The sequence below is a fragment of the Marmota monax genome, unplaced genomic scaffold (genome assembly GCF_021218885.2).
Source record: "Marmota monax isolate L192 unplaced genomic scaffold, Marmota_monax_Labrador192_F-V1.1 WCK01_AAM20220418_F8-fsc00035, whole genome shotgun sequence".
Lineage (NCBI taxonomy): Eukaryota > Metazoa > Chordata > Mammalia > Rodentia > Sciuridae > Marmota > Marmota monax.
In genome coordinates this window covers 8451361-8472548 of record NW_026691961.1, presented here as the reverse complement: position 1 = coordinate 8472548, position 21188 = coordinate 8451361, and the positions used below count along the sequence as shown (strand labels likewise).

The 21188-nt window shown below is 56.1% G+C and overlaps 3 protein-coding genes across 3 annotated transcripts; 2 read left to right on the top strand and 1 right to left on the bottom strand.

Moving 5' to 3' along the window:
• Window positions 1-347: 347 nt before the first annotated feature.
• Ccdc154 (coiled-coil domain containing 154) lies at window positions 348-7435 on the top strand (the record flags this gene model as incomplete). Its single annotated transcript, XM_046446048.2, has 16 exons — window positions 348-652; window positions 737-926; window positions 1114-1160; window positions 1455-1550; window positions 1850-1973; window positions 3617-3718; window positions 3801-3929; window positions 4003-4127; window positions 4441-4567; window positions 4663-4800; window positions 5784-5903; window positions 6064-6140; window positions 6401-6518; window positions 6658-6744; window positions 6982-7169; window positions 7290-7435. Coding segments are annotated over 16 exons (2055 nt in total), but the record flags the coding sequence as incomplete, so codon positions are not given.
• Window positions 7436-7500: 65 nt separating this feature from the next.
• On the bottom strand, window positions 7501-10828 carry Percc1 (proline and glutamate rich with coiled coil 1). Its single transcript, XM_046441966.2, has 2 exons — window positions 10280-10828; window positions 7501-9251 (listed from the first exon to the last, which is right to left on the bottom strand). Exon 2 carries the CDS (start codon window positions 9200-9202, stop codon window positions 8408-8410), a length of 795 nt encoding a protein of 264 aa, XP_046297922.1. The 5' UTR covers window positions 9203-9251; window positions 10280-10828; the 3' UTR covers window positions 7501-8407.
• Window positions 10829-15471: 4643 nt separating this feature from the next.
• Window positions 15472-16877, top strand: LOC124091022 (ubiquinol-cytochrome-c reductase complex assembly factor 4). The gene is made up of 2 exons (XM_046441942.2): window positions 15472-16060; window positions 16144-16877. Exons 1-2 carry the CDS (start codon window positions 15753-15755, stop codon window positions 16514-16516), a joined length of 681 nt encoding a protein of 226 aa, XP_046297898.1. The 5' UTR covers window positions 15472-15752; the 3' UTR covers window positions 16517-16877.
• Window positions 16878-21188: the final 4311 nt, after the last annotated feature.

Below are 21188 nucleotides of genomic sequence, written 5' to 3'. Positions count from 1 at the left end.
ACTTCCCTGCCGTACCCTAAGTCCCCATCAGCCCTGGCCTAGCATCCAGCTCTGGGCAGCCACGGGGACACTAGGCCCAGCGTCAAAGCTGCAGGGAGGACAGGTGGTGAAGCCATGTCAGGTGAGCCAGATGTGGGGTGTGCAGTCTGCAGCGGGAGGAGCAAGGTACCGGGGAGGACCACACAAGACAGCTCTGCTCTCCCCGTGGCTGCTGCCAGAGCTAGGCAGGGTGGGTGCTGTCTTGTGTCTGCTACCCAGTACTATGTGTTCTCTGACAGGTTCCTGCAGCTCTCTGAGCCATGCCACTACCTGGTTTGGGTGGTGCCTAGCAGCAGTAGACAGGCTGAGCTCGGGTGGCTGGTGGGTATTGTCAGCAATGTTGGGGTGCCTGTGGGCTCCAGCAGGAGCTGGTGTCTGGGGGTGCACTCCCAAAGCACTTCCTTGCAGAGTTAGCTGACAGCTCCCTGTCAGGGGTTTCGCCCCACTCTCAGCGGAGCACCGTCTCGCTGGAGGACCTGGAGCTCCTCCTGGCCGAAGGCCTGACCAGCCCTGAGCCCTTGAGTCAGGAGAACTCAGAGTCCAGCCACCTGGCGTCCAATGCCTGTGTCCCCGAGCCAAGCACCTCCAAGCGCTGGGAGAAGCTGGAGCAGTGGTGAGCCCTGCGGCACAGGGCAAGAGGACCAGGGAGGACCACGAGGAGGCTGCCCTGGTGACCACCTTCTCCAACCCTGGCCAGGGTGGGTGACCTGCAGGCTGAGGTGGCGTGCCTGCGTGGACATAAGGAGCGCTGTGAGCACGCCACCCTGAGCCTGCTGCGGGAGCTGCTGCAGATGCGGGCCCACGTGCAGCTGCAGGCCTCAGAGCTCCGGCAGCTGCGGCAGGAAATGCAGCAGGTGGCCCAGGCCCCCGAGAAGGAGGCATTGGAGGTGAGCTATGGCGGAGGTGAGCTATGGCAGAGGTGTCAGTGCCCCACCCCAGTCAATCTCCCCCTTTCTCAGGGGTTAGTCCCGAGCCCAGTGCCACCCCCGTTGCTCATCCCTAAGCCATGGCTCCAGGGCACGCCCACTGGGCCTGCGCTCCAGCCTGCCCAGCCCCACACCTTCCGCTTTCCAGTTCCCTGGACCCCAGAACCAGAATCAGATGCAGGCTCTGGACAAAAGGTACCCTACACTCCTGTGGGCATGGGCTTCAGCAGGTGGGAGAGGCTCAGGCAGTGGCTGGCACCAGGGCCCATGGGGATTCGCTCAGGATTCTGTTTCCCCAGTAAGCTGTCTTGTTAGGGTAAGCAGTACCGGTATGTGGTCCAACTCAGAAAGCTCGGGTCTCAATGCCCCTGGATAGCTTGAGATCCCGAGAAGGCAGGGGGGCTGATGATAGGGCCCCCATGGCCAAATCCCCAGTCCCAGAGGCTGCCCAGCTGCTCTGGGCCTGCAGAGGCGCTCCTTGTGTGCCAGGCTGGTGGAGGTCCGGGAAGCCTTGTCCCAGGTCAGGAGGAGGCAGGCCCTGCAGGACGTGCAGCGGAAGGGTGCCCAGCAAGAGGCCAACCTCAGGTGGGCGCCACCTCCCCAGGCTGGCTTGGACCCACCCTGTGCCCCCAGCACTACCAGCAGGGGATCCCCTGCCTTGGTGCTGAGCCACTGGATGCTGGGGACCACAGACCCACGGTGGACCTCGTAGGGGCTGGGGCCCTGCCCTCCCTCCCTGGATCCCTTGCTGGGACTCTGAGGTCTGTCTCCACTCCCATGTTGCCCTAGCTGAGAAAGACTGTCCCACGGTTCCACCAGCCTCTTTGGCTTCCCAGTCCAGTCCTCTAGCTAGCTTAGCTGGCGCCTGCACCTGCTGTCCCTAGGCTGACTAAGCTGACCGGCTTGCTGAGGCAGGAGGAGCAAAGCCGGGAGGCGGCCTGCAGTGCACTGCACAAGAGCCAAGAGGATGCCAGCCAGAGGGTGGACCACGAGGTGGCCAAGATGCAGGTACCACAGGGAGGCCAGGCCCGGCCCTGGCAGGGGCCCCTGGAGGGCCCCAGCATCCTCAGCCTGTGCCCTGGCCAGAGGTGGCTCTTCCCTCCCTGCTGATGGAACTTGGGGAGGACCTCTCATCCTGCACTGTCCCCCATGGTGACCTCTTACCCCAATGGCCCTGCCCATTGAGATCAGTTACAATGATAAAAACTCAACTCGGTTCCTAGGCCATGTGAGCCGCCTTTCAAATGCCAGCAGCCACAGGTGGCCAGTGGTGCAAGTCTGGGGTCCTCCTCACAAAAGCCCATTGGAGTGGACATCTCTGGCTGCCACAGCCTGGGTCAGGGAGGGGAGCAGTGGAGCCAGAGCCCCCTCCCAGCCGTTGGCAGCCTGAGCCTTCCTCTGTGAAGCAGGAGTCAGGAATTCCAGGCCCCCATGCTGCCTCCCACTCAGGACCCCCAGGAGTGACCAGCTCCTTGGCTCTGCAGACAGATCCCTGGACTGCAGCCTGTGCCCCACACACCCAGGCTCCTCCAAGGCAGGGCTCATCCCACTGCTCCCATGTGGCCCCTTCCCACTGCCGCTGGGAAGCTGATATGCTGGTGCCAAGGTGAGGGCAGAGGGCTGAGGGCTCCTGACACTGGATGTAGGGGAGCTGCCCCTCCTGGGGCACCTGCCTTTTCCTCTGAGCCCCAGAGTGTCTGAGGACTTTAGGGCCAGGGTCAGCACACTATGGCCCATGGTCTAATTTTATTTGTTTGTTCATTCATTTGTTTTTTGAATTGGCAATTCAACCCAGGTTCACTGAGCTATCTCCCTAGCCCTTTTTGCATTGAGACAGGGTCACTAAGTTGCTGAGAGTTTTGCTAAGTTGCTGAAGCTGGCCTCCAATTAGTGACCCTCTTGCCTCAGCCTCTTGATTTGCTGGGGTTTCAGGTGTACCCACTGTACCCACTGCCTAGTTTTTAAATAAAGTTTTATCAGCACAAAGCCAGTAAAGCACATTTAGTGCTGTCAATGGCTACTTTGAGGTCACAACCACAGTGTTGAAAGGTTTCAGCAAAAGTCCTGTGAGCCTGAAACATTTACTGTGGGGCTGTATGGGAAAGTCTGTGGACCTTGCTCTAGGGCACCCTCCTTGTGCCTCCCTCCCCTAGGGGCCTAGGCAGAGTGAGGGCTTCCCTGAGGCCCCCACCCAACCATGGGCAGGGCCTGAGTGCTGGGGCTACTGGTAGAAGAGCTTTGTGGCTGTGAAGAAGGTGCCTGGTGTCTGGACCCTGTGAGATGGAGGGGAGCACACTGGGCTGGGCTTCTTCCCCCTCCCGCCCCCGCTCTTTCACACCCTTGGTGTAGCAGGGGTGCTGTGGCCCTGCCTGCCCTCTGCAATGGGCTGTCCCCATGTGTGTGAGGAGTTGTCTCAAGTGCACCTACTGCCCTGCCCCAGCCCCAGCTCTGGCTAGTATATGGCCCTTCATCTTCCCTGAGCCTGGTCTCTTGGGGATAGTGGCCCCTGCCTGCCCTGCCTTTCATTCCGCTCAGGATACAGTAGATCCAGTTCTGCAAGTCCCAGGGACAGCAAGGGGGATGTGACCTGGGGCTGGGGGGGATGGGATGTCCAGCAGGGAGGCTGAGGGTGACACTGGGCCTCTCCCCAGGCCCAGGTAACCAAGTTAGGCGAGGAGGTGAGCCTCCGTTTCCTGAAGAGGGAGGCCAAGCTGTGCAGCTTCCTGCAGAAGAGCTTCCTGGCCCTGGAGCAGGTAGGATCCTGGGCCAGACCGGGCACCCTCACCCATGTACCCAGGCCAGGCAGGGGCCTGGCAGACGGTGGTGTTCCTGCAGAGAATGAAGGCCTCTGAGAGCACACGGCTGCAGGCCGAGGGCAGCCTGCGGGAGGAGCTGGAGGGCCGCTGGCAGAGGCTGCAGGAGCTGACAGAGGAGCGTGTGCAGGCCCTGGGGGCTCAGCGCCAGGTGGGCCAGGTGGGTGGGCGTGGCCAGGGCAGTCTGGGAGAGCACCAGCTCAGGGCCACCTCCTCTGCGACAGGAGGAGGAGGGCCACCTGCTGGAGCAGTGTCGGGGCCTGGACGCGGCCGTGGTCCAGCTGACAAAGTTCGTACGGCAGAACCAGGTGTCAGTGAACCGCATCCTGCTGGCTGAGCAGAAGGCCCGGTGGGTGTCCTCTGGCCACGGGGAGCTGCATGCCCAGGCAGGCCACCCAGAAGTCATCCACCTCCCCTGGAAGGCACTAGCAGAGCACTAGGACTTATCCACTGGGACAGAATAGTGACCCTCTAGCTGGGTCCTGTCCCTTCCCTAAACCTAACTCTCTTGGAGGCACCCATGAGAACATCCTGTCCTCTGATCCATGGGCTCTCCTGGGAGATTCCAGAGCGAGCTAGCAGCTGTGTCCTCTTCCCTGGCCTGATGCTGAGGGGCAGACCAGCCTCAGCTGAGAAACAGTGTCAGTGTTGTCAACCCACAGGAATACCAAGGTGTGCCTGGAGGAGAGCCAGGCTGGGGAACTGGCCTCCTTTGTGCAAGAGAACCTGGAGGCCGTTCAGCTGGCTGGCGAGCTGACCCGGCAGGAGATGCAGGGTGCTCTGGAGCTGGTGAGGGGGTGCCCAGGGAGAGGGGCAGCACACACCCTGCACATGACCATGGTCACTCAGCTGAGGCCTCCCTGACCTCCTCCTGTCCCCTGCAGCTCCAAGAGAAGAGTCAGGTCCTAGAGGGGTCAGTGGCCCAGCTGGCTAGGCAATTGAAGGACCTGAGTGACCACTGTCTGGCTGTGAGCTGGAGGCTGGACCTTCAGGAACAGACATTGGGCCTGAAACTATCTGAGGTAAGCACCAAGGGGCAGTAAGGCACATTCTGGAAGGCCTGGGCCCTGAGGGCAGAGGTCTGACCAGTCCAGCTCCACTGCTGAGACCTGAGGCTGTCCCTAGGGGTGGATGAACAAAGGTGGTAGCCACCCATGGCCCTGGCGTTCATTTCCCTTCTTCTCCTGCATCATCGCTGAGCTATAACCTGTAGGCCGGGCCATCCCCTCAGGTGTGCGATTCAGTGGGTTCCAGTTCCTTCAGAGCTGGGAGCCCTGTTGATTCCAGAACTTTTCATCACCACAAATGGAAACCCCAGACCACCCATCAAGTCTCCCCAACACCCCAGCCCCTGGCCCCTCAGATCCATCTCTGTGCTTGTGGCCTTGCCCACAGGACCTTTGATATCAGTGAAGTCACACACATGTGGCTGCTGTTTCTGGCTGCTCACTGGGCCAGGCCCTCACAGTGTATCCTCCTGGCAGGGTGACATCCCCTGGTGTGAGCAGGCCACCTTTTGTTTGCACACATGCCTGCTGAGGGACGTGTGGGCTGCTGTTATTTTTGGCTTTTGGGAATCATACTGCCATGACCATGAGGGTCCACCCTTTGATCTTGGGGCTGGAACCCCCAGGTCATCCCTGTAGCCCCTCTGGGCACACACTGGTCAGAACAGCTCATGACAGGCCCTCTCCTTCAGGTGACAGGCCTGCTCTTCGTCCCTGTCCCTGTCGGCTCTTGGTGGTAGAAGATCTGTGCCCTTCTCGGTGCATCTGGGCTGAGCCTGGCAGCCCACTTGACTGGGCTCTGGGCATGGATGTCCCCCTAGGTGGCTGCAGCAGGCCTGGGCACAGACTGCTCAGAGTCAGAGGTGGATGTGGGCATGTGGCCTTCAGGAGCTTCTCCCCAGCCTCCTGGGCCTCTCCATGTCCTGGCTCATAGCCCTGTCCTTCTGCCTGCCTGAACTCTTATCTGGGACCCAGCCTTCTCTGTGTCTGAATCTCAGGTGAAGACTGAGTGGGAGGGTATGGAGAGGAAGTCCCTGGAAGACCTGGCCCGGTGGCAGAAGACAGTCTCAACTCACCTGCGGGAGGTGCAGGAGAAGGTGGACGGCCTCCCGCGGCAGGTGGGCCTAGCCTGTCCAGGCTCTGCCAGCCTGGGGAGCTGGAGGGCTTCTCCCACCCCTCCCCTCTCCTGCCTTCCTTGCTGGGCCTGGACGGCCCGGGGCTCCCCAAGCTGGCTGTGCTCGGGGTCACCCCCCAGGTTGTCCGCGGCCTCCATTTCAGATAGAAGGCGTCTCAGACAAGTGTATCTTCCACAAGAGCGACACAGACCTGAAGATCTCAGCCGAGGGCAGGGTCAGGTGAGGGTGCCCCTGAGAAATGGGCAGAAGCTCTGCCAGGTGCCCATGGCAGCCCCGTCCCCTCCCTGGCCTGGCCAGCCCTACTCTGGGATCACCTCTCCTCTGGTGCAGCTTCCCCCCTGCCACCCACTGGGAATCCCCACTTTCTGCACTAGAAGTGGGCAAGGCCAAGTCCTCTTGGGCTCCCTTTGACCTATGGAAGCTAGGGGAGGCACCTATCTGTCTCACCTGGACTCCATAGCTGCCCTCGGTGCCCACAGAGAGTTCGAAGTTGGTGCCATGAGGCAGGAGCTGGCCACCCTGTTGTCCTCTATGCAGCTGCTCAAGGAGGAGAGCCCCGGGAGGAAGATCGCTGAGATCCAGGGACAGCTGGCCACGGTACCTTGGGCCCAGGGAGTCCACCATGCCTACACACTTGCCAGAGCTCCCAGTGCTCAGGGATTCCAGGTTGGGCCCTGGGGCTGGCTGGACACCAGAAGGCCACCTGTGTCTTGCCCGTGACAGGGGCTATGTTTAGTTTCAGAAGCAAATGATAAAACTGGAGAGCAGCATGCAGGCCCACAGGACCATCCAGAACCTTAAGTTCAACACAGAGACCAAGCTGGTGAGAGGGGCTGGGGGCTCCCAGGGCTGGGGCAAGCCTGGCCCTGCTCCCTCTAGCCTGCAGTCTGCCCAGCAGCCCAGCTGGCACCCAGCAGCCTTTTCCTGAAGATGAGGGCCTCTGGCCTGGGCTGCCCCCGCCCCTGTCGTCTACTCCCATGTTCTGTGATCCTCCGTTGTTCTGCTCCCCACCCCCACCCCGTGGCTCCTGGGTAACGCCAGGGGCCCCTGTGTCCTGCAGCGCACAGAGGAGATTGCAACCCTGCGGGAGAGTGTGCTGCGCCTCTGGAGTGAGGAGGGCCCTTGGCCATTGACACTGGGCAGCAGGCGGGTTCTCATGTCCCTGGTGAGGCAGCGGTTCTTCATCAAGGATGTGGCTCCTGGAGAGCTGGTCTCCGTGAACTGCTGGGGCGTGTATCAGACTGTGAGGTGGGCAGCAGGGAGCTTGGCGGCAGCCCCTCAGGTTCCAGGTCTGGGGTAGGACAGGGAGGTCCCCACAGGGAGGGAAGGTGGTGAGAGGTGCAGGCCATGATCCGGGTCCCTGGGCAGGTGGCTGCAGTGGAAGACCGTCCTCATGAACCTGGTGGTCCGGCAGAGGCAAGGCGTAGTCTTGAAGACATCCCACCAGTAGCCTGCACCCCAGCGCACGTCCTTGTCCCTTTCCCAGAAATAAATGTGCTAGCTCTTGTACCACATGGGGCCATTACTCCCTGATACCTGCCAGTGAAATCCTCCCCAAGTGCCTGTGTGACTGACACACAGGTTGGGCAGTGGGAAGGACCAAGACCAGGAGACCAAATTCCCCAATCCCTAGGGTCCTTCCTGTCCTGCCCAATCTCTTTCCCCCACAACCCAGGAGCCCCACATCCCCAGGAGAAAGGGTCTTGGCCTGTCCAGAGGCACCCAGACCTACTGCTGCCAGGACCTACGCGAACCCCCCAGCAGGAATGAAGACACTGGGGTTGCAGGCTTGTGGCTGACCACCTCAGGCTGGGCCCAGCCCTGCAAGCTGACCTGTCATCCAGAGTGCTGCCCGAGGAAGCCACTTCTCAGCACTCATCCAGGGAGTAAACACCCATGTTTACTCAAGTCAGGAGCCTCTTTCTGCCTCTTAAGAAAACCCAGGCTCATCTGTGTCCCTGGCCCTGCTGCCTGCCTATGCTACACCAGGGACTGCACCAGGGACAATCAGCACTGGCCCTGTGGGGTGCAGGTGGGCTGGCTCTTGCCACTGACCTGAGTCACAGGGGATGGCCTGGCAGCGATGGGGCCTCCGCTAGAGGGGTACATGTGTAGGTAAACACCCCTAGCCCATGATCTCAGGGAGCCAAAGCTCCTGCCCAGGTTCTCCCTCCTGTAGGCAGAGCCCTGGGGGCCCCTGTACAGAGTGGGGTGCTTCTAGAGGCTGAGGCCAGGGGCTGGCTCAGCCTGGACACCCTCACTAGTCCTGCACCCTTGCCAGTCCTGGTGACCCCTGGCAGTAACAGCCATAGGCTGCAGGACAAGACCAGAACCTCCTTTGGGGCCTGGAAAGGCCTTGCCTGAGGTGGGCAGCCAGGTCACGGCTATCTGGAAGGAAGGAATTCAGGGAGCATGAGGGAGAGTCTGGGCACCCTGGGAAGGGTGGCCTTTGCTGCCTCCAGCACAGCCTTCACCTTGCCCAGTCTCTAGGCTTCGGTCAGTTGTGTCCCCTCCAATGCCTGAGCACCCCCACCCTGCAGCTCAGGGCTGGCCTCAGATGACCAGCTGGCCAGCAGGTCACTGAAGTCTGGTGTGCCAGGGTGGAGAAGGCCCAGGGGACTGGGCGCCGGCTCCTTCCAGAAGGATGGGGGCAGCTTCCTCTGGGTCATGGGGGTGATGTGGCTGTATTTCCGCTCCAGCCTCAGTCTGTGGCCAGCTGATGCCCTGGGCCCCAGAAACTGCCGCAGCCCATAGTCAAAGAGCTCAGCCAGGGGTCCCAGTGGCAGTGTCCCATCCTTGCTGAAGCCTGACCTGTGTGCCTGCCCCTCAGATCCCCTGGACAAGTGGACCTCAGGCTCAGTGGCCTCCTCGTCCTCTGGGGCCCCGCCCTGAGCCAGGCACACCAGGTCAGCATAGTACAGCTCTCGGGCTGAGTGGCTGGCCAAGTGGCTATCCTCATAGACATCACAGGCATCTGGGTCCTGCCCCTTGTCCTTAGGACCAAAGTACCGCTGGATGTCACCACTGATGAGCTCTGAGAAGCGCAGCAGCCTCAGCGGAGTCTCTGGGCTGTTGGGACCTTGGGGAGCCACCCCTGAGTTCTGAGGGGACCCCTTGCCCTCTAGCTCCTCGCCCTCCCTGTCGTCATTGTCCTCATCCTCCTCTTCTTCCTCCTCCTCCTCTGAAGTTTCAAGGGGCTCTGGGTCTGAGCTCAGGAAGGGCTGGTGGGACTGCAGGGGCAGCTGGAAGCCACAGAGAGGCCGGATCACGCCAGCAGCCATGTCCTGAAGTCACTGGAACTCCTGGGGCCTCTGTGACTGCAGGCAGTGACTGGAGAGGGAGGTAGCGGGCAGGTGAGCAGTCAGAGCTCAGAGCCACATGTGCAACCCAGAGAGGGCTCCCCGGCTCTTCCCTCCCACAGCTCCCAGCTTCCCTGGCCCAGCTCAGCAGGGGTGAGGTTGGCAGAGACTGCAGAGGGTGGGCCCAGGAGTGCGGTGGGCCATTAGCAGGAGCAGTCAGATCCCATCTTATAGGTAGGGAAGTTTTGGGTGCAGGGAGGATGTGGGGGTGAGATTAAGCCACTACAATCACTAAAATCATGGCCACTCCTGGACCAGGGAAAGCAGAGGGAGAGAAGTCCCAGGGGGTCAGCCTTGCCCAGGGCTTCCAGAGTCCCTCCCTGGGTTGCTATGGCCTCTCAAACCCTTCCTAGGGTCCTTGCAGTTGCCATGGGGGGGTGGGGGTGGGCATGGGCATGAGGGTCCAGCCCAGCCCATTGCATCCAGTGGCAGCCTCAGACCCAGGTTCTGGTTGACTTCTGATGAGGTAAGGATACCTGGGTGGACCTGACCTAGGCACCTCCTGCTGGGAGGATGATGTGGAAGAATCTGGGAAAAGTGGGGTCCAGGAACCTTGTCTGCGTCTGCACGGGAAAGCCAAGTGGGTGCACCCCAGTGAGAGGGAGGAAGAAAGCAGAGCTGAAGGCCCGGAAGCCCAGGACCCAGCTCATCAGGAAACAACACCTGTCTCTGTGGGGGCCTGGGTGTGGGTAGCCAAGGCCCTTGGACATGCACTCCTCAGGGTCAGGATGACCTAGGCACTTGTCCCTCCCCTGGGGAAGCAGAGGTAGCTGTACACAGTCTCCTCCACCTGGAAGCCACTGTGTGACCTTACTTGCTCAAGGTGCAGGGCCCTCTGCTGTCGGGATGTCCAGGCCTCTGGGGATGACTGCTCACGGAGAGCAAGACAAGACACCTTCCCACAGGGAGAGCAGTCCCACAGAGGACCTGGGAGGAAGCCCCACGGAGCCATGCCCCCCCCATGGCCCTCCCCACTCACCACCAGGCCCTGGGTCCTACCTGGCCTCTGCTGCACCTCTTGCTCGGCAGGCCCACCTCCACCTGGATGCAAGCATTTATAGCTGGGCTCTGCAGCCGCCTGAGGCTGGCAAATATTTGGCGACAGCATTGTCATCGCAGACTGGACAAATAGAGCCCGTTTGCTTTAGCGCCCGGCAACCAGGGCCCCGCGGGGGGAGCGTCCGAAGACGAGCCTCACCTGCACGCATCCTGCCAGGGGACCGTGGAGTGTTTGCTGCAAGCCCAGCTGGCCCACACCCTGGACCCGAGGACCCTTATCTCTGCTGCTCATTGGGCCTGGTCCAAGCCTTGTCAAATAGGCGGAAAATTAAATTTCATGCTATTTTGAGTTCTCGAGTAGGCCTCTCTAGAGGACATCCTGCCTCTGCGGTGTGCTGCACAGATAGTGCTTCACTGGCAGCAGGGCTCTGGGCCAGCAGGAGGCACAGAGACCACAAGGCCACTGGGATGGGCTAATGCAGGTGGCTCCTGGCCTAGCCCCCTCCAGCCATGCAGTGGGGGGAGGGGGTTCTGGGCAATTGTGCCCAGTCTCCACCAGCCCAGATGGGGCCATGATGAAGACCCTGCCCAGCAAGGCTGCCCCTCCCACCTGCACAGAGTTGCAATCACCCAGTGAACCTACTGCTGGCCTGGGCTTCCCCAGGGGCCAGGCTGAGATGGCTCCCCACCCCCCATTCCAGGCATCCTCCTGGCTGAAGCCACCCCGAAGTGGAGTGAGAGACCCTGACTCCAGCCAACTTGCCCGAATCCCACTACTGCTGATAGGGCTGGTCCTGCCCAGCTTGGCTTGGGCCATCAAAGGCCTTACAATGCTTGCTGTTCTTGTTTCCAGCTCCTGATCTCCAAGAGGCACATGGACACCACCTCCTCGTTCCCAGTTGCTCCCCCTCCAGGTGGGGGGGCAGTACCTCCCACCCTCTGCCATCTCAGCACAATGGACCTGGCCTTCCCTGCAGCTGGATCCCTGCTGGTTACTGAAGTCCTTTCCTCAGCTGGAGGGCAGAAAGCTTCAGGAGCCCTGCAACTACATGGGGCTTGGGAGCTGCTCACATCTCACAGTGAGGCTGTTTGTCTGAGCTGTAGTGGAATGGCAAGGGGCAGGTCACCTGCATGTCCAGAGAGAGACTTCAGGCTGTAGGAGGGTAATGGCATCATCACAGCAACCAGCCACCATTTATCACTACCTTGTCCCTGGAAGGAAACCCAGGGGGTGACCCAGGTGAGACCATGTCCAGGTAATGCCAATGTCCTGGGATGAGGGGCATCTGACCAGGTTCAGTCCTGAGCATCCAGACTGCTTGGGGATCTCTGTCCCCATAGACTGACCTCAGGAGGTTTTTCTTTTTTGTACATGAGATTGAACTTATCCACTGAGCCACATCCCAAGCCCTTTTTGAGACAGGGTCTCACTAAGATTTTTAGGGCCTCACTTAGTTGCTGAGGTTGGCCTCAAACTCATGATCCTTCTGCCTCAGCCTCCCAACTTGCTGGGATTACTGGCATGTGCTACCACACCCAGCCTGACCTCAGTTTTGACCAAGTTTGAGACTTCAGGATCCAAAGACACTGGCCCCATCCTGGCTGTGGGGTGGTCCTGCCTCAGCAGGCTCCTCTCTGACCCAGTGCAACTCAGCTGTCAGACCAGATCATCAGAAGGCCCAGGGTCCGAGTTACAGGCTGCTGGGGCACATAGGTCCTGCTTTGTGACCATATTCGGCCCCTTGCCCTCTTGATGGCTCAGGGGGCTCCTGCTCTGATCTTCCCAGAACCCCAGAGCTGGACCAGGGCAGAGAATGGGGCACATCTGCTTCTGCTCAGAACCATAGCGCCCCCTGCTGCTTGCTCTTGGAAGGATGCGCCCAGGGAAGGGGCTGGGAATAGGCTGAAGTCTATGTGCTGCCCACTTCCACCTTGGGGGTAAGCAGCAGAGCAGGCAGTCAAGGGACCTTGGGAACCTGCCAGAGGACCCAGGAGGCATGTGGCTGTGGGCTCTGTGTTCCCCCCGACCGACTGGGAGATGGTAGAGGCTGTGCAGGTGCTGTGAGCACAGGCAGTCACCAGTTCCCTCAGAGCAGCCCTGGCCTGTGTGGCCCCAGGGCGGAGCACTGCTGTGAGGGAAGACACACCACCCTGCCCTTGAAAATGTCCCACCTGTGTGTCCAGAGGAGGGGCTTTGGGGGTAAGCTGCAGGAAGGCAGAGTATTCCAACTGAGGACAGAGCCTGAGCAGACCCAGGTGCTGCTGCAGAGCTGGGAATCTCTGGGGTTCATTGGGTCCTTGTGAAGTGGAGGCAGCAGGTCCAAGGCAGACAGAATGGACAATGCTGTGCTAATGGCTTTGAAGATGGCGAGGGTGACAAGGCAAGGGGTGCAGGGGCCTAAGAAGCTGGAAAATGCAAGAAAGCAGGTCCCCGCAGGCTGCAGAGTGTGACCTGCTGACTGGATTCCAGGCCAGTGAGGCCCACTTGGAGCTCCATGTGTGTGTGTGTGTGTGTGTGTTTAAACCTCGCAGCTGTTGCTGGTTCCAGCATAGGCAGCCTCAACTGGAAGCGGGCAGCGCGTGTGCAGGGCCTCATGGCAGCTGTGGAGCTCAGATCCCCCCAGCCACAGGGAGAACCCAGCCTAGGTGAACTCAAGTCCCAGGTGAGGCCATGAACACTGGACCTCAGCTCATCCCTCTACAATGGAAGAGAAGATCTGTGTGAAGTGATCTGTCCAGCTGCTGTAGGAGGAACGCATGAGGGGTCCTGACACCCAGGGCCTGGCTTTTACCCCCACACACCTTCTTCTTTCCCATCCTTTGATTGAGGCATCTGGACAGCAGGGCTGGGGCTGCGACAGGGGTTTGGATCCTACAACAAGCAAATGCAGAGATGCCCATCATGTTGCTGAGAGAGGGCTGTCCACTAACATTCAGACCTTTGTCCTGGCCTAGAATGATCCTGACGTTTTTCTCTGCCTGAAAAGAAATCAAGGAGGAAACCCAAGCCTGGGATGCAAACTTCTAGAGTAGAGAAGATGCTGGAGCAGCTAGGGTAGGAGTTTGGGAACAGGAGCTTGGCAAGGCCTTGGGGAAAACACTTGAGACTAGAGAGGGAGGTACCAGGGTCCCACAGTGTGGGCTGAGGCATGATGATGGAGGGGACAGGCAACTTAAGGAGCAGGTCTGCAATCCAGCGGGAGTTCAACAAGTCATCCCCTTCCTCACCCCACCTGAGCTTTAGGCCAAGTTCAAGATAGACCAGCTGTCTCTGGCTTTTGTTTCTGGTAAAGCTAGGTTAGTGAGTGACAGCCTAACAGGGAATCTTGGGTTAGTAGAGAGACTCACTTGCCAGGAGTCATTGCCTGTACATGTCTAGCTGGTGTTGGGTGGGTAGCCAGGCCCAGACCGAGCAGCTTTGTGTCCCCCAGCCCCCTGCCACCCATCTGGGCCCCTAGAGGAAGCTGGTGCCTCAACATATGTCCCAGCATCTGCCTGGCTCTCACTGTGGGCAGTGCTGGCCCTGCACAGCTCTCAGCCCAATGCCTTCACCAGCCCCCACCCCCACCTGTTGTCAGGTCTCAGGCCCTGGAAGAACAACTCTGCCCCACCAGAGGCAAGCTCTGCCTATCCCCAGGCACCCCATATTGATCTTCCCAGGAAAATCAATAGCTCCAATATGTCAACTCTCAAGTGGCGCTACAATAAATTACCCCGCCATTAAGCACACAAGGGCCGTAGCCTCCGCCCTCCCCCCATTAGTGGGACATTAGGCCTCCCTTGAAATTTCTCTGTGTGCTTTGAGATAATGCAGGCTGAGGTGTTGGTTTATATCCCCAGGGAGGGGAGGGTGACTTGGAGCTGTGGCCTTTTCCTCTCGGGGGTTCCCAGCCAGGCCACTGGGAACCAGCATGCCTGGGAGGTGAGGCACCTCAGCAACAGGATGCGAGGAAGGACTGCAGGGCTCAGTGAGGCAAGCAACTGCTGGAGGGTCCTGGGAAGCAGGGCTTTGCCCTGGGTTGGATGCTGGGTTGATGCTATGGTGGGGCCACTGTAAGTAAGCACTACAAACTGGACAACTTCAAACAATAGAGGAGCCGGCACAGTGACACACACATATAATCCCTGCCACTTGGGAGGCTGAGGCAGGAGGGCTCCAAGTTCGAGGCCAGCCAGAGCAATGTAGTGTAACTCTGCCTCAAAATTTTTAAAAAAGGGGCTGGTAACGTGGTTCAGTGGTACAGCACTTACCTAGCATGTGTGAGGTGCTGGGTTCCACCCCCAAACCACAAAACAAACAAAAACAACAGGGCTTCTTTACCTCACAGCCTTGGAGACCAGAAGTCCCAAACCAGGGATACTCCCAGTGACAACTGGGGAGATTGTGCCAGGTCTCACGCCTGTCAGTGCAGTCTCAGCCAGCAGACACACCATTTCAACCTCTGCCTCTGTGGTTATTTGACCTTCTTCCTTCTGTACATCTGTCTTCTCTTCTTGTAAGGACATGTGTCACTGGATTAGCCCACTCTGATGTAGCATGACCTCAGTTTAACAACATCTGCAAAGACCCTGTTTCCAAAAACTGCCATACTCTTGTTTTCTGAGGGGGAACTACAGACTCAATACAGTATCTTCCATTATCAGCAGTAGCCTGAGTGTGTGTCACCCAACTACAGCTAGGAAGCTCAAGGGGGCTCAGAGGATCAAGTTACCCTCTAAGGTCTCATTTCTGTTTCTGATCCATGACAGTCATCAAGACTGGGATGGGCGCCCTGTCCTGTTCTGTCCTGGGTGAAGCCCCAGCCCCTGCACTACCTTCTCACCCAAACCCTGCATGGCTGGCCTGAGCAGTTTGTGCTTAGCCACCATGAAGCATCTCAACCTGAAACAGCACCAGTCTGAGCTGGTGGCCCCTCTGCAGCTCCATTCAAGCCTGCAGACCCTTGACCTCTTCCTCCAGGAAGCTCTCTAGACCACCCACTATCCTCACTTCAATCGCCCTCCTCCCATGCACACTGGGTGCTCCCAGGTCCCTGCAGGGGAAGTTGGTGTGCCTGTGATTCTGGTGGGGCTCTGAGCTGGAACAGGTGCCTCTGTTGACACAGCAGCTCTGAATGCATCCTGGGCTGGGCCTGCTGTTAGGAGGGGGGCGGGGACGCCCAGGTGTCCTTGGCTGGAACAACTCTAGGCTCTCCCGACCTAATGCTGTGACAGCATCTCCGGCCAGGAATATCTGAGCCAAGTGCTTCCCTCGCCGGGAAGCAGGCACAGAAAGATATCACACGTTCCAGGTCACGAGGTAGCTTTTGGATCTGATTTTTGTGCCATCCCCAGAGCAGATTATGGCTCCCGGGAGAAATCTTAAATGTGTATTTCTAAGTGAAAGAAACCAAGATGAAAAGGCTGAAGCGTGAGTGGCGGCACCCCAGAGCAGACGATAGCTTCCGCCCGACGCCGAGCGCCAAGAGGGGGCATGCGGAGAGCGAACGACCTACGACAGCGGGAAGGAGGTCAGTGCGTGCTCGGCTGGTCCCAGTACCGCTGCCCAGGCCGGACGGATAACTACACTTCCCGGCAGGCCGCGCGGTATCTGGGGGCGGGACCTAAAGCGGAAGTGCTCGGAGGAGTGCGTCATTTCCGCGGCGCGGCTGGGCTCACGTTCCGTAGTCGTGAGGCCAGGTATGGCGGCGGCTTCCGGTCCTGGACGACGGAAGTGACGCAAGCGGTGCGCCGCAGGGAGGAGGTCGCGATGAGCCGCGTCCTGTGTGCGCCCACTGCAGGGTGAGGATCTTGCCGTCTTGATGGGCCGGGACCCGGGCCGAGGCCAAGGCCAGGCGGCCCATTCACTGCTATCTCCTTTGTAGGGCCATACGGGCACTCAGGCTTGTGGGCTTGGCTCCACGGAACCTGCACCCGCCGCCGGCTGGCCGGGCCCAGCCCGCGGACCATGAGGAGGACCCGGAACGCCCCCTTCGGTTTTCCTCCAGCAAAGCCAGCCCGTCCCGCTGGACCGTGATGCATTCCCTGGGGAAGGAACAGCAGCGGCCCTGGTGGAAGGTGCTACCCCTCAGCCTCTCCCTCCTGGCTCTGGTCTCCTGGTGCTTCCTGAGGCAGGAGAGCGGCGCGGATCAGTGGTTGAGACGCGTGCTGGAAATAGAGGGGCCTGAGCCCGGAGACGCCCCCGAGGAGCCCGGCGCGCGGGCCGCCTACCCGGCGAGAGCCTCGGGTGCCGGCTAAAGGACTCGCGCTCGTGGCGCTGACTTGCGTGAAGGCAGCGGGATGTCGGCAGGAGCCTGCTCCTTGTCTAACACCGTTGCGCAGTGATTGCGTCCTAAAGACTTCTCAGATCCACGGGGAAGGTGTTGGCCGCATTGTGTGCCGCTGGATTTGGGATGTCTTTGTACAGCCTAGTCATGGCGCCAAAGCAGTCCTGGCGGATACTTGTAATCCAGTGTTACTTTGCAGACCATGTGCTTTCTGAAACACTATAACTGACATGAGTGTTAGAACGTGCTACGCGTAAAGAACATCTGTTGGTGTTAGTTTTATATACTAACAAATTGAAAATACATTTTAATACAATGATGCACTAAGGCGATTCAGGTGTTTTTTTCCTTTTGTTACATCTAATTGAAAAAGTATTTTAGTAGGCCAACAACCGCCTTTTTAAAAACTGTAGTTTGTTTGTTCATTGTGGTGCTGGGGATTGAACCCAAGGACCCCATCCATTTATTTTGAGACAAGTCTCTCAAATGCCGAGGCTGGCCTCAAACTTGTGATACAATTTCATCTGAAATTGCTGGGATTACAGGCGTGCACTACTGCCCCTGGCTGTGCAGAACTTTATTTTTAACACGTCAACAACTTTCTGTTGTAGGAAACAACTAATAAGTATTTCTTTTAGTTGTAGATGGACACAATGTCTTCACTTTTTAAAGTTTTTTTTTTTTTTAGATGTAAATGGACACAATACTTTTATTTTATTATTTTTATGAAGTGCTGAGGATTGAACCCAGTGCCTCACACATGCTAGGCAAGCGCTCCACCACTGAGCCACAACCTCAGCCCTCTTTGCTTGTTTTTATATGGGCTAAGGATTGAACCCAGTGCCTTACACATGGGACGCAAGTGCTCTACCACTGAGCTACAGCCCCAGCCCAATAAGTATTTATTTTCACAAATTGCAATCACTATTTTGGATTACCTGAATATAGTTTTCCAAGTGTTATTAAGAACAAACTTGCTTAATTTGAATTAAATACAAAATATATAAAAAGTAGCTTTCATTTACTTGGACTTCAGCTGGAAGGCTTTATTATCCTGTGTGGTGCTGAAGGTACTGTCCCCACCGTCCCCACCCTTTCCCCCCACCCCCCATGCATGTTTGAAAAACAAGTTTTGGGCCACTAGGTGTAGCAGTGTACACCTTCTTACAAGGACCTCTTTGCAGAAGTTGCTGAGGATCTGCCACCTTCAGAGACTACCAGGAACTGGGGTGTGTACCAGCATGCTCATTGTTGAAGGACTGAGCCTGAGGCCTAGGAAAGACTACCTAGGCTTAACTCCCCTGGCCTGGTCCTAGAGGGGGCAAAGAACTAAGGTGCTTTCTCTTTGCCTTGGGGTGTTTGTAACCTGTTTGGATGTGAGCATTTTGTTTGAGAGCAGTCATTCGAACCAGAACTCTTACTTTCACTCTATCTTTAAGAACTTTTGTGTTAACAAAAAGCTTTTATCTTTTGTTTTGTAGTGCTGGGGATTGAACCCAGGGCCTTGTGCATGCCAGGCCAGCACTCTATACCACTGAGTTACACTTCCAGCACTTTTTAGTTTTAGTTTGAAATAGGGCCTTTTTAAGTTGCCCAAGCTGATCTTGAACTTGGGATCCTCCTACCTCAGCCTCCTGTGTAGCTGGGATTATAGATATGTGCCACCACACCTGGCTTAAAGTAATTTCCATATAACAAAGCAATATATATTCTTTTCTAGAAAAGATAGTAAGCAAAAGAGAACCAGAAGCACCAGATGTAACCACTTTGAATATCTCATCATTTAGTTTTTTGTGTAACTATAATATTGTTTTTCAAAGACACAGCAAGTTGTTTTTTTGTTTTGTTTTGTTTTACAGTGCTAGGAATGGAGCCCACAGCCTTCAGCATGCCAGGCAAGTGCTCTTCCACACTGACCTGCACCTCCAGCTCCTGTGGGATTTTTTTTTTTTTTTTTTTTTTTGTAGTGGGGATTGAACTCTGGCACTGGACCACTGAGCCACACCCCCAGCCCTAATTTGTATTTTATTTAGAGACAGGGTCTCACTGACTTGTTTAGTGCCTCCGTTTTGCTGAGGCTGGCTTTGAACTCATGGTCCTCCTGCCTCAGCCTCCAGAGCTGCTGGGATTACAGGTGTGTGCCACTGTGCCCAACAACGTGGGATTGTTTTTAATGACAGCACTCGCCCTATATAGCACATCCTGAGTGCATCCAGGCTGTTGGCTTCACACTGGTCAAGGGATCCTCCTTTACTCATGACACTAGGGTGTCATGAGTAAAGGAGGGTGTCATGAGTAAAGGAGGATCCCTTGACCAGTCAGGGACAGTGGACACACCTGAAGTTTCCAAGGGGTGACAACTGAGTAGGGTAATGGATGCACAGCTAGTTAAATCTTTTATTTAACTATTTTTTGTAGAGTGCTTGTCTTATTCCCTTATTCCTTGCCCTCCTGGCCTGGATGCCAACCTCCAGGAAGAGTGCTGGCAGGTTGGCATCCCCAGGTGAGTGCCCAGTGAGCATCTGCAAGGAAGAGCACCATAGAACAGAGGCAACATCAGGGATGTGTAAACTGAGCTGCAGGGCAGAAGGAGGAGGAAACTGTCGGAGAAAGAAAGGGCTGGGAGGCTGGAGATGTGGCTCAAGTGGTAGCGTGCTTACCTGGCATGCATGAGGCACTGGGTTCGATCCTTGGCACCACATAAAAATAAAGTAATAAAAAATTGTCCTATAAATGTGAAATAAAGAAAGAAAGAAAAAGAAACGGCTGGGACTGTAGCTCAGTAGTGGGAGTACTTGCCTTGTATGCAGAGGGCCTTGGGTTCAATTCCCATTCCTGGAAAAAGTTTTATTTTCAAGGGAGAGGAGGTTGACTAAATGGCCACTTCGTGTAAGCTGCTAAGCAATAAGCAATGTTGGAAAATCCTGGTAGTGCTGTGCATTTGCTTCCCTCCCCACCGCAAAAAAAAAGGGGATACTACATTCACAATAAAACCCTGGTGGCTGGGCATGGTGATGCACATCTGTAATCCCAGAAACTCCAGAGGCTGAGGCAGGAGAATTGCAAGTCCAGCCTCAGTAATTTAGCAAGATTCTGTCTCAGAAAACCCTAGTGTTACTTTATGTGTAAATATGCCACCATCCCAGATTTTAAAGAATATTCTTCAAAAGCATGGGAAATACTTTTGGTGTTGTAGCATATCAATTTTCTTTGATGTCTTTGAGGAAGATATCTTCTCCAGGAGGGACCTTCATTCAACAAAGTTCCTTTTTCTGGCTGTGTGTGTGCTTCTTAGTTTACCTTCCTAGGCTCCTCAGGTGTTGCCCCTAAGTTTGAGGGCTTAGAGTTACCCCATATATTTTCATCTGTGCATGTTCACAAACTGCAAGACGTTTATTCCTCTGAGGAATCCTTGGGCCTTGCCTTCCTGCTTCATTCTGCTTGACTTATTTATTTATTTATTTATTTATTTATTTATTTATTTTGTACTGAGGATTGAAACCAGGGGCACTTACCACTAAGCCACATCCCCAGCCCTTTTTAAATATTTTTATTTAGAGGCAGGGCCTCACGAAACTGCTGATGTTCTAAGACTCTCGGATTACAGGCAAGCGCCACCGTACCTGCCTTGATTTGCTTTTAACATGTGTTCTTGATTTTTTTAAACCACTTAATTTCATTCAAGATTAAACTTTATATGTAAACTTTGTAGAGGTAATAATTCATTTAGAAAAGTGAACATATAAAAAAGTTTTCTTGGTCTGAGTTTGTGGCCCAGTGGTAGAGTACTCATCTAGCATGCATGAAGCACTGGGTTCAATCCTCAGCACCACATAAAAATAAATATTAAAGCATTTTTTTTTTGAGAGAGAGAGAGAATTTTTAATATTTATTTATTTATTTATTTTTAGTTTTCGGCGGACACAACATCTTTGTTTGTATGTGGTGCTGAGGATCGAACCCCGGCCGGAAGCATGCCAGGCGGGCGCCCTACCGCTTGAGCCACATCCCCAGCCCAAAAATAAATATTAAAAAAAAAAAAAGATATTGCCCGGTGCAGTGGCACACACCTGTAATCCCAAAGACCTGGAAGGCTGGATCGCAAGTTCAGAACCAGCCTCAGCAACAGTGAGGAACTAAGCAACTTTTATTTTTTTATTTTTTAGAAAGAGAGAGAGAGAATTTTAATATTTTTATTTTTTAGTTCTCGGCGGACACAACATCTTTGTTTGTATGTGGTACGGAGGAGGAGGATGGAACCCGGGCCGCACGCATGCCACACCAGCGCGCTACCGCTTGAGCCACATCCCCAGCCCCACTAAGCAACTTTAAATAAAATACAAAATAGGGCTGGGGATGTGGCTGAGTGGTTCAGTGCCTGAGTTCCATACCTGGTACCAAAAGAAAAAAGTTACCAGCAAGTGATAAATTTTAATTTACTGTGTTATTAGCATTTCAAAAAATAACTTACGTACTTGGACAAATTATATTTGTATGTTATTCGGTATCTGATTCTGATGTTGTTTACACTTAGATCACTGTTCCCAGAAATGGAGTACATAAGTTTCCAGAGGGTCAGGACCCTTTGCCCTCGAGCTATTTCCTTTCTGGACAAGTCTCCAGCGTAGAGTTTGCTGTTCAGT

Excerpts from the sequence above, each read along its gene's own strand:
- Percc1 (XM_046441966.2), bottom strand. The coding sequence starts at position 9,202 with ATGGCTGCTGGCGTGATCCGGCCTCTCTGTGGCTTCCAGCTGCCCCTG.
- LOC124091022 (XM_046441942.2), top strand. The coding sequence starts at position 15,753 with ATGCGGAGAGCGAACGACCTACGACAGCGGGAAGGAGGTCAGTGCGTG. Across the intron at positions 16,061-16,143 it reads CTGTGTGCGCCCACTGCAGG|GGCCATACGGGCACTCAGGC; the intron begins GTGAGGATCTTG and ends TCTCCTTTGTAG.